We start from the raw sequence: 16511 nt of genomic DNA, 5'->3' as shown, positions 1-16511 counted from the left end.
CTGAATAGTCACATATCGGAAGCTGATTCGATTCTCCTGATAGGTGACTACAACCTGCCGGACGTTACATGGTTTCCTGACGAGGATCTGGGGTGCCTCTTACCACTGTCTAGGTCTTTTGGCGAGGAGGTAACGAAAGAAAGCGTGGTTCTCGATGCAGTTGCTGATGCCGGGTTGCAACAAATCAACCATGTGTTGAACGAGGACAACAAGCGTTTGGACCTCGCGTTTGTTAGTGAAGCCGCAAGTTGGGATGTCCTTGAACCTCCAATTCCATTGCTGAACGTGGACGCCTATCACCCTCCTTTGCTACTGTCCTACACATTTGATGAAGCGAGTTCTCATGTTTCCCTTGACCCCGATGACCAATTTGACTTCGGACGGTGTGATTTTGACCGGATCAACTATTTGCTTACACAAATTGACTGGAACACAGAACTTTCTTGTAGCGATCCCAACGAAGCGGTCTCTATTTTCTACCATCGCTTATACCAGGTTCTACAAGCGGAAGTACCAAGACGCCGGGCTCCCGTCCCTAAGAAATTTGCGTGGTGGAACAGTGAACTCTCTTATCTCAAAAACCGGCAGCGTAAGGCTAGGAAATATTTCAGCAAATCACCTACACCTGCTGCTGAAAGGAGACTTGCCATCGCTGAAGCAAAATACAAAGATGCCCACAGGACCAGCTACCAGAGCTACTTGGAATCCGTTCAACAACGCTTCAAGCAGGACCCGTCGTCCTTCTGGAATTACGTTCGCAACAAAAAAGGAACAAAAACACTTCCAGTCGAGCTTATTTACAAATCGGACAAGTCTTCTACGGCGGCGGAGGCTGCCGAGCTCTGTGCTCGCTTCTTCAAGTCAACATTTGCACGGCACGACAATCCCCAAGATGACCAACACCTCCGTCACGTGAAGGTGCATGATCTGGATATCCAGCAGTTAACCCTTTCACAACAGGATGTCCGGAAAGCCCTGCTGCAGGTTAATGTGAAGAAAGGACCGGGCCCGGATAAATTATCCCCTTTGTTCCTGAGGTCTTGTGCATACTCTCTTGCTCTTCCTGTCAGCATGCTCTTTAACCAGTCGCTTCATTCCGGTGTTTTCCCGTCTATTTGGAAAATGGCTGCCATGGTTCCCATTCATAAGAGCGGAAGCATCCACAACATGGAAAACTATCGTGGAGTGTCTATTTTGTGCAGCCTGGCAAAAATGTTGGAGCTATTTGTGTTAAATGCGATGAAGGATGTTACAAATCAGACCCTTTCTGACCACCAACATGGCTTTCGCAAAACTAGATCCACAGTATCCAACCTGATGGTTTATATACCTTTCATAAGCCAATGCCTTGGTAACCGGAAGCAGGTAGACTCTATTTACATAGATTTCGCCAAAGCATTTGACAGAATTTCCCACAAGATCATCATCAGCAAGCTTGGCAAAGTTGGTCTACCGCGGTGGTTGCTGACATGGCTAACATCGTACCTGGAGAATCGCAAAGCATACGTCAAGCACGGTCGCGCTCGCTCTGAACCGTTCCCTGTTATATCCGGTGTTCCACAGGGAAGCCATCTTGGCCCATTGCTTTTCAACCTGTTCATCAACGATATCTGCGAAATCATCAGGTCTGAAAAGGTGATGTTCGCAGACGACCTCAAGTTTTACCGTGTTATCCACAACACAAATGACTGTGCGGCGCTACAAGAGGATATGAATGCGGTGTTAAACTGGTGCCGGGTCAACGGAATGCTGATCAACGCAAGCAAGTGCAAGATTATGTCTTTCTACCGAGGAAACGCACCAACAAACTACCGCTATAAGGCCGAAGGAACGGACTTGGAGCTCGTCGACTCGATCAAGGATCTCGGCATCATAGTCGACAAAACGCTGTCTTTTAAGGAACACCTGCAAGCAACGATTGCCAAAGCACGAACCACTCTGGGATTCATTTCACGGAACACGCAGGAGTTTACAGACACGTCAACCTTGAAATGTCTTTATTTTTCTCTGGTTCGCAGCACTCTTGAGTACGGGTTACAAATTTGGGCTCCCCGACAAATTGGAGACACTAACCTGTTTGAAAGAGTCCAAAAAACTGCCACTAGGATTATTCTGGGCCGGCTTCCAATAGAACATCCGGCAAGGTTGCTTCACTACGAAGAAAGGCTACATTTTCTGCGAATGGACAAGCTCTCGCGGCGCATCTCTTTCTTGAGGAGGCTATTTATGTTCGACGTTGTCAACGGGGTCACCGATTGTGAAGCATTGAAAGCATTACTTCCAGCCAACACACTGTCTAGGACCCTAAGGGACGTGGAGTTTATTCGTCTCCCAAACGATGGCTGGAGAAGCTTCTACAATCCATTTTATGAATGTTGTAAATGTTTCAATGTTGTATCCGACAAATATTTCCATGGAATGACAAAGTTAAATTTTAAGCATAGGATTAAGCGTTTAATTTAAATTCAGTCTGTAAAGACGGTGCTTCATAAATAAATAAATAAATTCACAAAATTCATTCACGTCTGCTGCAATCTGAAACGAAACGATCAATTTTTTTAGATTACAAACTGATAAATCAATAAAACATGGATAACAAACAGAAACAAATGTTTTCATTTATTCTACCAGATGGCGATGGAAAAGCTTTTAAAACTGTGCTACCATCTATCAGAGTTGCTATATAACACTGACGATGAAACTGCGCATGCGCACGATTTTATAGAAGCCATCTGTGGGAAGGATAATGTTGTTATCCCTTTTCCAGCTTTCGAACCTTCTACTTCTTTGTATCCTTGGACGGTTGGAGGCTCGAATAGCCTCCTATGATTTTTTTTTATAGCAAAACACTGTTAAAAATTATTAGTGAACGTTTTCAAAATTCAAAGTTATTTAAAAAAAAATGTCATCTAAATCAGAAAACCAAGCATATTTTTAGAAACAATTTTATTTACAAACGAATCGCAGCATGTGTCTCATTTGGTTTGAAATTTACTTAAAACCTACGAATATTCATTTACTCTCACATGTTCAGTTTTGTGATCTGCTGTGACGACGTTACCTATACGCAACCAGTAAAACGGACAATGCTCCGTCCACCAACGGAACAGGGAAAACAATTTGGAAAAGGGGATTATCTCGTTTGTGATTCTTTTTCTCTTGATTCTACAAGGTCTTTCTGGAAAGTTTCAATTAAAAACATCCATTCGGCAACTCACTTGCTTCAGTTTAGATTTTTCTTCTCTGTTTTTTTTTTATTTTACACTTTTATCATCGCCTAAAATTAAGACTTACGACACTGGGAGCCACTTCCCAGCCCGGCATCGCGCACACTATTTAAATTATTTTTTCACTGTCTTACTTAGTTTAGAGTGGATTTTGTTTTCGCTACTATTTACACCTTTATCCTCCAATTTTTCCGAACCCTTAACATTCTAGTGTGGGAGGGAGGGAGAGAGAGAGAGCGATCGCGCGCGGGGAGAGGAGGGGAAAATCAATTTTTCTCGCTTGAACGCCATTTTGGAATGATTTTGACTCGTGGAAAGACGGGGAACAATGCTGACTAATTGCCCGGTTTGCGTGACTGGAAAGTGTGATTAGCTGTTGGTCGCTTCTTCAGACCAATTAGGTTGCACTTTTTTTGTTGTTTTCTGGAAAATCAGAAGAAACAATTTGTTTTCCACACAAGTACTCACAGCTGGGGGTTTTATACAGATAACAGTAACAGCAAAACCTATAGTCACATTTAACAAACTGTTTGCTTTAGCTCGCTGCGCTTTTTTTTACTTCTAAGCTGTCTGTAATTTTACAACAGATCTGAGTGAGAGCGGGAAAAGAAGGATCTTGGAACTGATTTACAAGCACGTTTGCGTTCCAAGAAAAAAAGTTTGCTGAGCTTTTGTTTCAGTTTTGACTAGTTTTGTGTTGTATACTATTTCTTCTTTTACTCTCTCCCTTTTTTTGCTAATGTTTGTTTTTTGTTTTCAGTCTAAATTGTGTTTCTCATACGTCGACTTATGCTAGAAAGGGGGGTTTTCACGGGATGGTTTGGGTGTGCTGTATTACTTGAATTGGAAAAGCAATAGGGTAATTCTCCGCCAACTCACACAGCAGTTGCCCCGACCCCTCTTCGATTTGCGTGAAACTTTGTCCTAAGGGGTAACTTTTGTCCCTGATCACGAATCCGAGGTTCGTTTTTTGATATCTCGTGACGGAGGGGCGGTACGACCCCTTCCATTTTTGAACATGCGAAAAAAGAGGTGTTTTTCAATAATTTGCAGCCTGAAACGGTCATGAGATAGAAATTTGGTGTCAAAGGGACTTTTATGTAAAATTAGACGCCCGATTTGATGGCGTACTCAGAATTCCGAAAAAACCTATTTTCCATCGAAAAAAACACTAAAAAAGTTTTAAAAATTCTCCCATTTTCCGTTACTCGACTGTAAATTTTTTTGGAACATGTCATTTTATGAGAAATTTGATGTACTTTTCGAATCTACATTGTCCCAGAAGGGTCATTTTTTCATTTAGAACAAAATTTTTCATTTTAAAATTTTGTGTTTTTTCTAACTTTGCAGGGTTATTTTTTAGAGTGTAACAATGTTCTACAAAGTTGTAGAGCAGACAATTACAAAAATTTTGATATTCATACATAAGGGGTTTGCTTATAAACATCACGAGTTATCGCGATTTTACGAAAAAAAGTTTTGAAAAAGTTGGTCGTCGTTGATCATGGCCGTTCATGGTCACCCGCGACAGACACGGACGACGAAACAAAGAGAAACGCAAAAAGTTACTTTTTCAAAACTTTTTTTCGTAAAATCGCGATAACTCGTGATGTTTATAAGCAAACCCCTTATGTTTGTATAGCAAAATTTTTGTAATTGTCTGCTCTACAACTTTGTAGAACATTGTTACACTCTTAAAAATAACCCTGCAAAGTTAGAAAAAACACAAAATTTTAAAATGAAAAATTTTGTTCTAAATGAAAAAATGACCCTTCTGGGTCAATGTAGATTCGAAAAGTACATTAAATTTCCCATAAAATGACATGTTCCAAAATTTTTTACAGTCGAGTAACAGAAAATGGGAGAATTTTTAAAACTTTTTTAGTGTTTTTTTCGATGAAAAATACGTTTTTTCGGAATTCTGAGTACGCCATCAAATCGGACGTCTAATTTTACATAAAAGTCCTTTTGACACCAAATTTCTATCTCATCACCGTTTCAGGCTGCAAATTATTGAAAAACACCTCTTTTTTCGCATGTTCAAAAATGGAAGGGGTCGTACCGCCCCTCCGTCACGAGATATCAAAAAACGGACCTCGGATTCGTGATCAGGGACAAAAGTTACCCCTTAGGACAAAGTTTCACGCAAATCGAAGAGGGGTCGGGGCAACTTTTCCCGATTTCGTGTGAGTTGGTAGAGAATTACCCAATAATATATTTCGGAAGCGAAAAACAAAAAAAAATAATGTATCTTATTCTGAAAATCGAAAACTTCTGATAAATATCCAAAAAAAAAAAATATGAAAAAAGGATACTAAAAAAGGAATTTGTTTCTTATTTTGATTCCCATTTGAATTGCCAAACATTGCTGCATTGAGCAATGTTTGGACCTTTTTCACACCATAGCAATTTCTTGAAAAGTTTTGCTTCTCTATGCAAATAAAAAAATGATTTTGAAATTTCAAAACACTAAATTATTTTCCAAAATATTTGGAAAAGTTTCCGGAGGCAATAATTATTCACCAGTCTAACAATACATTTCTAAAATTGGTGGACTAAAATAAATAATAACATTAATTTAAATAAATAATATGTATCAAAATAAATATTCAATATTTCATATATTGGCTCTAAACGAAGTATTAAAATGACAATTATTTTGATAAAATCCCATCCAAAGCATCTAAAAAATTGTGTTTAAGAGACTAAATATGTTTTATTTTTTGATAAAAAATTTGCATTCAAATAACGAGGTAAAATTCGATTGATTTTATAAATTTATATTTTTATTGAAAAATAAGTTAAAAATTTTCTGTTTTGTGTTGATTTTTATTAATATTTTGAACAAATAAATATTTTAAAAAATCTTTGCAAATTTCACAAATAAATTTGATATTCTTTTATCAAGAAACGGTGTCAAATATAATCTAAAGTTTTAAATCCAGAGATTTATTTTTACCTGGTGTTTATTGCGGACTTAAAAACACTTTTTATAGTTTACAAAAAAGGTTGACAATTGTATTTCAAAATGTTGGGTACAAATAAATTGAACAAGAAAAATAATAATGTTGGAAAATAAATTTTGAGTTTTAAATCAAATGTTCTTTAATAAGAATCAAACTTAAAAGCATTTTTGATTTAATTTTTTTGAGGCAATGAAAAAAAGAATAAACTTAAAAAATATGAGATCTTAATGTAAATATCTTCATACAATAAATACATAATTTTTCATCAATAATGTGTATTAATTAATTGAGCTAGAAGTACAATTTATAAATCTTGAACTTGAAAATAACCCACTTTTGATTGAGGTCAAAATTTATCAATGAAATATTTACTGTGCAAACAAATTTTTTACATTTTTTTAAATTCTACAACAAAATTTATGTTTTGATTATTGTGTATAGCAAGTGGAATTTTGGAAAAAGCTTAGTATTTAAATCACTTCAATATCAATTTTATTTGCCATCAATTATTTTCATTTAATCGACTTTCCCATAACCAAATAATTATTTTATATCCGAATAACCAACATAAAATCAAAGTTAATAATAACTACTTGCCAATCTGAGGCCCTGTTGACGACCTTTGAGCCATTGTTTCATTATAAATAAATAAATAAAAGATTATTCTGAAAATAAATGGCTTAAATATCCTTTTTATGCTTAAAAAACGCTTTTATTGACAATTTGTTTCCTAATATTTTATAAACTGTTGCCCACAATATACTATCAGGGTTTCTCAAAGTTGTTTGACAATTCAAGACAAGTAGATGATTATGTTACTCAAATTTCAACAATAAAATTACAAAAGGACATTTAAAAAAAAAATTTCTTATTTTTTGAGACAATTCAAAAGATTGGTTGATAGAAGTTCAACTGCCAACATTTTGGCAACAAGCTTCAAAAGTGGCCTCATTTCCAATTCCTAAAAATGCTTTGAATAGGAACTTATGATTCCCCGCTTTAGTTTGTAGTTCACGTGTTTGGTCAACTCAACACCCAAACCAATGTCGAGAAGTATCACTTTTCCGAAAAAAAAATGCTGAAAAGTTTAACATTTCAACACTCAAATCAGTGCTGCAATGAACTCTCTAGCACTGTTATTTTTAGTGACGATAAGGTATTGCAAAAATGAATTAAAATTATAAAAATTGATTTGAAGAATGAAAAAAAGAAATAAATTTCTTGTCCAGAGCAAATAAATAGCCCAAACATTTAGGCAAAGCAAGTTTTGTCAAATTTATTTATTTAAAACATTTTAACTGTTTTCATTAAGACAGCGTATTATTGAGTATCCATCCACAATTTGTGTTTTTCCAGATCAAATCTAGATATTTATTAAGTGAGTGGTACTTTTATTTCATGAAAATAATATTGAATAAAACTTTTTTTTTATTTAATTTAAAAAATTGCAAATTTCAATTCTAGGCATTAAAAAACCATTTTCATTTTAAATCATCCTGAACATAGGTATTTTTCATATTAAATAAAACTGAAATTAATTTGAAATTTAAAAACCTTCTGGTTGATATTTAATGAAAAAAAAATCTGTTGAACTAGTTTTACCAAACACTTAATTTTAGATTCCCTAAACAATAAGTTTTAACAATGTATTACAATATTTAGCAAAAGGCGGGATTCCTATACTTTACACAAAAATATTTCAACATCAATTGGCAAAGTTAATCTTCTCACCAAACTTTTATAATTTGCATTCTCAATTAAATAAAACAAAAAAATAAACACTGCGAACAAATCAATTCAAGTAACACAGCACTTCAACCCTTTTTTGCAGGTGACTTTAAATTACCTTTTTACAGGCTACTATTTCTCCTTCTCCCAGCTAATTCTCCATAAGCTAATCTCTCCCGTTGCATCCTCTGTCACTGCTCTCACACAACTTCCTGCTATCCACTTTTAGTTCAGTTCTCTTCTTGCACACTTTATTCTCTCTTTGTTCGTTCCGTTTCGCATTTTTCGTTAAATTCGCTCTTAACTACTGAGAATCACATTGTTATTTGACGATTCGAGAAAATCAAAACGAAAAATCGCTATTTGTTAGTTTATCTTCATTTCACAGAGTTGCACTGTTTTTTTTCCTGGTGAACATTTCTGCAACTCATTTTTTTAGGTGTGCTATTTGTTATTTACTTTTAAAACTGTACAGAGGATTTATTTCTTTCGTTTTTTGAGGAATTCGGGAAAAGGATTACGTTTATTGGCTTTGAATTGTCTCGATTTTTTAAATCTTTATTTCAGGGATTCTTCATCTGCGCATTATTTGTTGTCGGAATTCTGTTTTTATGTACAACTATTTTTGTGTTGATTCCTTTTGGGTAAATACGTACTAAAGTCATATTTTTAGTGAGGTGGAAGATTTTTTTCTCGTTCGAAGGGTGCTATGAGGTTTAGTGTTTTGTTGGAGCAAAATATGTCGATTTTTTTTTCTTTCGTGAGTGTGGTTTGGAAGTAGTGGCGCTTGAATGGAAACTGTAATGAGAGCATTCTTAAGGCTAGTTTTTTTTAATCCATCATACACTTGTGATTCATTGCATCGATTTTTGCGTCTTTTTTACAATTAGTTTTTTCCTTACGAACTACATTTTTACTTCTAAAATACTCAAAACGTATATCAGTGTGAGTGTGATTGTGTGTTGACATCATTTGCTGCTAAGGATTTATCCGAACATTCCCGCCTATTTACAGTGTTGAGTCAGCTTCTTTCTTCCTTAATCCTGACGTCCAATTAGCCTCAGTCCTATCTCAAAGTGTCCACCCCCGGCAAGAAGCAGCACACAATTCTCGTCATCAAAACATCCAATTCGCTGCTGGCCGAAGCCCAATTACACGCGCCCTCGATCGTTTGTAGCATTTTCGTAGCATTCTTCACAACCTTATTTTTTACTAGAGTTTCGAAATTTACACTTGATTTTTCCTAATTATCGCTCTTATATCAGCCTCAGCGCCGATTTATACACATTTTTTTCCATCGCGCCTTCAATTAGTCGCTTTCTCGAGTGGACTCTTGAGTTGAAAGGAGGGAAAAGGGAGGAGGGAAATTTGGGGCTGAGTGGAAAACGAGACGCCATTGTCACCTGACCTGAACGACACTTTTCCCAGCTTTTCCCCACCACCACCCTCAAACTCCCAAATCCAGGAGAAAAAAAATAACTCAGCATTCAAGGGGGACCATTTTCCTTTCCATTCGATTTATTTTCTTCACGCCCCAGTAACAAATGACAGTCAGTTTTTCTTCACTTTTGCGCTTCGGACAGCACTTTTTCCTCCTCAAACCACCGCTCTTGAGCCGACTTTTGACCAGCTCAAATCAGAGAGACAGAGAGAGACCGGGTGTAATTTAAAATAATATTCCATTCATGGAGGAAAACTTCATCATTCCATGAAGCGAGTCTGTCATTTTTTTCCTCTTCACTCCTCTTGTGCTTGTCTTGCACTTTTAGCGACTGATTGTCTTAATTAAAATTAATTTCATCTCATTACGGTTACTTCATATTTATTCGTTTTTGGGATGGGGGAGGACAAAGTGATTGACGATGGTTCAATTGTGGTGCATTCTGAGTTTTCAAGATTTCAATTTATCCAGTTCAAATTCAAATAAATGAGGACAAAAATAACATGTAATTTTAAATTAGTGATTCAATCCAATTCAATTCAATTCATTAAAAAAAAACTTTGTTAAAATATATCAAATGGAAGAAAATTGTCTGGAAAACTCATTCATTAAAAAAAAACACTGATCTCAAATCTTGAAAGGAACATCCACATATTTTATAAAACGTAATATCATGCATTTTTTTCAATAAAATCTTGTAATGAGACATAACAATCAGCAGTAAAAGGTACTGTTGTTAATAAAAAAGTTTCATATCTGTTTTTTTTTTTGCGAAAATATCGATTTCATGTACAATTTTTCGAAAAAAAATCCACAATTTTTCGAAAAGGTTCCAGCATTTTGCAATTTAAAAATTCTGTTTAAAAGGCACCTCTGAAAAAAAAAAACTATTCTTAAAAAACTGCGAACATTCAAAAATAAGAAACCACAGTGGTCCAGATCGCAAAATTAAGTGGCAAATAGATTTTCCGAAAAATGGTGAAGTTTTGGAGCCTTGATGTCTTCAGAAGAGTTGTTGCAAATAAGAAAGGGTAACTTTTGGTTTTTTTTAACTTTTGGTTTGGTTGAAAATTAGGGTGGTTTATTATTAGGGTGATTTTGAAAATATAACTTTTCAGGAATATTTTCAGGTTTTTTTTGTTTTAAAAAATATGTTGAACTTGCCAATCCACGCAACTTTGTCGAAGACATCAAAATTTTGTCTCGTAATCTACGCCTTCTACGACCAAATTTAGTGAAAGCATCTCTGCAAACCTTTAAAAAATCCGTTTTTTTAACCTGGCAATTCAGGGTTACGTTTTAGTGAAAAATGATATTCGGGGCACTTTTAGAGCTCTAAAAATTACAAATTTTTAATTTTTGACAAGTCAATTTGGACTTAACGGTCAAAAGTAACAGCAATTTTAAGGTAAAAAAGATGCAAATTTAAAACTTGATTATCTTAAAAATGCAAAAGCCTAATTTTAAGCGTTAGGTTGCAATCGAAAGAGGAGATCCAGCACTACAAACGCTAACAAAAATCTCAGGGGTGTTTTCCTTTAAACTCGATATATCTTCATTTAAAAATGTCATATTTTCAATATAAAAAAAATCGCGAAAAACATTTTGTTTCCGGTTAGTCCATCCTAAATTCACTAAAATTCTAAAGATTTTTTAAATAACCCAAACATGCTGAAATGGTTCTAAACGCAGGGAATGCATTTTCAATCGATTTCAGTAGCTTGCACTTATATTTCCATTGAAAGTTTGAACCTTTTAGAATTTTTTTGCCCCTGATTTTTCAGCCCGACTTTGAAGGGGAGTTGACATAAACATTAAATAAAATGTGTACCTGCCTTATGTACAAAAAAATATCTATGAATTATAATGAAGAGTATTTTTTAAATGGCAAAATTGCATAAAAAAAATGATTTAAAATTGCTTCTTTTGCCATAGGGAATGCACGAACACGGTTTCATTCGAATCAAAAAATACAAAGAATAGTCGATTTACGAAAACTTTTTTTAAATTGCAAATTTAATTTAACATCAAAGAATGAACTGTGAAAATTGTCGTGTGTTTTCAGGATTATTTTAAAAAAAAAACACAATTTTTTTGCAAAAAATTTCGGCATGTTCCAATTCTGTAAATTTCTGTAAAGATGATTTGAAAAAAAAAAAACACTATTTGAAATTTTAAATTTTTTTGGTAAGTTTAACGAGACAAAAATCGTTAAACTTACCAAAAAAAATAAAAGTTTCAAATAGTGTTTTTATTCAAATCAATTTTTAGCGACAATGAATTTTTTAAAACAAAAAAAAATCTCTATAATTTTTTTAGGTGTAATCCCCAACTTTTACACCAAATCGATCAAAAAATTCCTTTAAAATACAGATTTTTAATTTTCACGTTGCATTTTGTATTTTGTATGCTATGGACAAACTGATATTGCAAAATTGCTTTTTTGGGAATACAGAAGGCATTCAAAATGTTTCAGTCAGATTAAACAAAGTAATAAATCGGATGGAAAAAAACTCAGATAAGAACTTAAAAGAGATTTGTAATAAACATACAAATTTTAATAATTTGAACAAAACTACAAACATAGTTTTTAAATTTCAGTATTATCACAATTTCAATAATATTTCAAGATTTATCTTTTAGCAGATCTTTCAGAATCACATCACAAAAAAACATCGTCAACACATTTCTCACCCACCCAAAACCCCACTCTTAGACCGTTCATCATTTCGCTGTCTTTCCTCCGCGCCAATCCTCCACAATTCCCACCCCACCAACCAAATCCATTTTAATTGGTTCAATCACTTGTTTTCGTCTACGGCTACGAGCAATGTCCCCCTCATTCCGTCTCGTTCTCCTCCGTCTAAGGATCATTAAGCTATAAGTCAGTTTTGTTTTTTTTTTCTTTGTTTGTTTCGAAATTGGTTTCTTCCCCTAATTATTGGATTTCATGCTTCCTACGTACACTTAATATCACCAGAATTGTCGTCGTTCACAGGTCATCGCCGCCACCACCACCTTCACATAGATAGATAGAGGGAGGAAGGAGGGGGCCTAGCGATTGAACGCAAAGTAGTAGAAATCCTGGGACTTCGGCATGGGCTACACCGAAGTCTCCAGCTCCTGTCAACAGAAGCTGTCCTTGGTGGGATCCAGGTAGATCGGCGTCAGCGCGTGACTGCTGGCCATGTGATGATGGGGGGCCACGTGCGGGTACGACCCGTGATGGGGGTAGTGCCCGTTCGCTTCCAGGTGGTGACTGCTCTGCAGGTGCTGGTGCTTCTTCTCGACCCGTTTCCGCCGGGCACAAGCCGTGAGACCGGCGGCCAACGAGAGGAACAGGGTGAGCGTTGCGGCGGCGATTCCCACGTGCAGTGGGGACAGTGGGAGTCGGATGTTGCATTCGGTTGGGCTTTCGTCCTGGCCGGAGGGACAGTGGACTTTGCCGTCGCACCAGAGTTCCGCCGGGATGCAGGCTTGCAGTTCCTGGCATTTGTACGGGCAGTCGTTGCCCGGGTAGATCTCCATCCACGAGAACTTGTACTCGTTGCCTTCGATGTCGCGCGGTTTTCGGGAGCTTTTGAACTCGATGATGAGGTTCTTGGAGATTTCCAGGGCGCTGAACTCGTACGCGTTGTCCCACCCGTCGGAGAAGGCGACCACGTCGGGTCCGGAGGGGCAAAGATCGCGGGAGTTTTTCGGATTGTTCGTTGAGTAGACGGTGATCCTCGCATCGGTTGGGCATGGTGGAGCGGAGTGTAGCAGTGGAGGCATCCAGAATCCCTTCATCTTGAGCACCAAGTAGCTGCCTTCGGTCTCCGGCTCGAGCAGCCACGGCTGGATCAACGCTGGGCACGGCGTCGGCTTGAGGAACGCATCGCCGCTGCGACCTCGCAGCCTGCGATCACTCCAATCCGTCTCGCAGCCGTCCTTCTCAAACTCGTACCGGCCCTCGAAGTAAAAGTCCCGAAAGTCCTGATCGACCTCCATCTGCATGGCCGTGAATCTAACCTCAACGATGCTGGCCGCCAGCGGAGCCAAATTGATCGAGGCCGACACGTCCGAGCAGAGACAGTCCCGCGGCAGCGGTGGAATATCCGTCCAGGGAACCTCACTGATCCTGAGATCGGAGATCGGTCCACTGTGATGGTTGCAGTGCCACCGTCCCGATCGGTTCTGCATGTTCTGACAGGATCGACCTCCGAAGCGGGCTCGCGTGATCGAGAGTCTGCGAAAAAAAAATACATGGTCAGTTACTTGATCGAGAATCAGTCGAAGCAATCCCTTACCTAACGCTCTCTCCCAATCCTGCTTCGAACCTGATAGTGCAAGAAATGTTCGGTGATCCTCCTCGACCGTACAGGAACACGTTCGACGGCGAACGGAAGATTCCACGCGAAGCAGACGACGATCGGAAGACGCGATCGCACGACTTCGGGTGGAACTGGACCAGCGCCGCTGGTTCCGGCATCGCGGATGGTGCTACCAGCGGTTCCAGCGGAGCACCCCCCAGCGAGTTGTCAACGAATTCGTAGCGCAGCTTGAAAGCGGAAGCAGGTCCGTACAGACGGGCGGTACCGATCGGGCTGGGTCGGTACTCGATGGTCAGATCGGAACCGGTTGATAGGTAGCTCTCTGTAAAGATTCTCAATTAGTAAAGAGTACGATCATCAAGATCTTCAACCTACCCTGCGTCGAGCAGGGCCGACTGCCCTTCGCCACCAGCGACCGCGAACACAGCCTCGGCACCTCCTCGCGGCAAATCTGCTCGATCAGGCTGGCGTTCCGGCTGTACTCGGGATGGGAGCCTAGGAAAACTACAATTTGGTACCACACCTCAATAAACCAAAACATCGACACACCGAGCGGTACTTACCGTACGGACGCGAGCTGACCGACCATCGGCCGTCCCAGATGCGCAGCTGGTTGACGCACTCCGCTGGGGACTCGAACCCGGTCGGGTCGATCGCCGAGTGGTACTTGACGAAGGAGATCCATACCGTCTCGTGGCGCCGGCCCTGGAAGTGGTAGATGCAGGAACTCTCCGGCGGTAGCGTGTGCTGCGGACTCTCCAGCTCGCCGGTTTGGCTCTCGAACGCACTGATCGAGAACTCGCAGCGACCCGGTTGGCGGATGTAGGACTGCGAGTTGGAGTTGACGTAGAGGATCTGCGGAACGAACTCGCGTTAGGACATCTAGAAGAACCCTAAGAGATCAACTCAGAACTCACATGAACTTCCAGCTCAAACCCGGGCAGGAAGGTCACCGGATTCGGATGGAACAGCACGTCGTACGGCGAGGTCCGGAACTGGATCGTCATGTCCGACCCGCTGGACACGATGTCCGGGAGGGCGTCTCCGCCGCAGATGCGACCGATCATCGGTGCCTCCAGCGTCTTGCCGTCGTGGATGGTTAGGTAGTCCTGCTCGGAGTCGCACTGCTCCCAGGATCTGTAAGGAGAGAAAGGGGAAAGGGTCTTAGAACAAGAACCATTCATCAGAGTTGTCAGGTTTGAGTAAAGTCAGGAATTGTCAAAATTGACAAAATGACAAAATTGACAAAATTGACAAAATTGACAAAATTGACAAAATTGACAAAATTGACAAAATTGACAAAATTGACAAAATTGACAAAATTGACAAAATTGACAAAATTGACAAAATTGACAAAATTGACAAAATTGACAAAATTGACAAAATTGACAAAATTGACAAAATTGACAAAATTGACAAAATTGACAAAATTGACAAAATTGACAAAACTTGGTCAAATTGGAAGTTCGAAATTGGAAATTGGAAATTGGAAATTGGAAATTGGAAATTGGAAATTGTAAATTGGAAATTTGAAATTGAAAATTGGATATTGGAAATTGGAAATTGGAAATTGGAAATTTGAAATTGGAAATTGGAAATTGGAAATTGGAAATTGGAAATTGGAAATTGGAAATTGGAAATTGGAAATTGGAAATTGGAAATTGGAAATTGGAAATTGGAAATTGGAAATTGGAAATTGGAAATTGGAAATTGGAAAATGGGAATTGGAAATTGTAAATTGGAATTTGGAAATTGGAAATTGGAAAATGGAAATTGGAAATTGAAAATTGGAAATTGGAAATTGGAAATTGGAAACTGGAAATTGGAAATTGGAAATTGGAAATTGGAAATTGGAAATTGGAAATTAGAAATTGAAAATAGGAAGCTGATAGTTGGAAGTTGGAAGTTTTTAGTTTTTTTCTTAACAACACAATTTTTTTTATTTAAAGATACAAATCACTTTAAATTTACTGAAAGTTTAATCCTGCAACAAACTTTCACTCTTCACACCCAATGGATTCCACAATCAAATCATCGCTTCATCCGACCGATTCCAAACCTTCAACCGCTTAAGGACCAACTTTTCCTGATTCAATATTTAAGAAAAATCAAAGAAAGAACCCCCTTCCTACATTTACCGCAAAAACTCCGCACCGATCCGCACAATCCTTTATCAATAAGCAAAGATTTGCCTCACTCAGAGCATTACGCAAGAACCGAACGCGGGGATGCATTTGTATTCCGGAACCGTTTCTCGGGTGCAATATTTAAGCGCTCCGGAACGAGCACGACTAACGACCCTTCTGGTAAGCGTTGGGGTTGGTAAAAAGTTTCACGTATGCGAATTTTCCCTCAACTGCCAAGGGCAAAGGAGGAATCTTCCACATTGAGAAATAATAATTTCGCAATAATAATTTACAAGTTTAGCTTCGTTTGGAAAGTTGCATCTAGGCGAAAGAATCGCACAGAGATAAATCTGAACACCTCCGCTGCAAAGTCGAGGGGGCTGGGATTGGAATTGAACATCCTGCGGATCCAGGTGTTCAATAGAAAGTTTAATATTGGGGGGACTTTAGAGTGGGTGGGTTGTAAATTTTGTTTTAGTTCTGGCTCTTTCCCCTTGGATGCTTCCGATGCTGGAACCGTTCGATAGTTGAAGTTATGGGAGGAAGAAGGTGCATGTTACTTGTATCGGATAGCTGCAGAGGAACGTGTGTGGTTAGAGGATGACAAATGCTTGTGGAATTTGTGTAAATCTGTGTTTATCAGATGAGAATATGTTTCTGGCGAAAACACAATTTATATCTGAAGACTTAGTCTTTACATTGGCTTTAAA

The 16511-nt window shown here is 38.4% G+C and overlaps 1 protein-coding gene across 3 annotated transcripts in view; it reads right to left on the bottom strand.

Moving 5' to 3' along the window:
• Positions 1 to 11749: 11749 nt before the first annotated feature.
• The window catches only part of LOC120432544 (uncharacterized), a 658780-nt gene continuing 654018 nt past the window's right edge, over positions 11750 to 16511 (bottom strand). For 2 of the 3 annotated variants that reach the window (XM_052708498.1, XM_052708497.1), the window contains 5 exons: positions 14593 to 14812; positions 14239 to 14530; positions 14051 to 14179; positions 13652 to 13997; positions 11750 to 13590 (listed from right to left, as the gene is read on the bottom strand). In XM_052708498.1, the coding sequence (XP_052564458.1) occupies positions 12489 to 13590; positions 13652 to 13997; positions 14051 to 14179; positions 14239 to 14530; positions 14593 to 14812 (2089 nt within the window). In that variant the 3' untranslated portion in view covers positions 11750 to 12488. The remainder of the gene's footprint in view (positions 13591 to 13651; positions 13998 to 14050; positions 14180 to 14238; positions 14531 to 14592; positions 14813 to 16511) is intronic. The other variant, XM_052708499.1, reaches the window with a different exon arrangement.

This window comes from Culex pipiens, chromosome 2 (genome assembly GCF_016801865.2).
Source record: "Culex pipiens pallens isolate TS chromosome 2, TS_CPP_V2, whole genome shotgun sequence".
Taxonomy (NCBI): Eukaryota; Metazoa; Arthropoda; class Insecta; order Diptera; family Culicidae; genus Culex; species Culex pipiens.
This window is presented reverse-complemented; position numbering and strand designations above follow the sequence as displayed.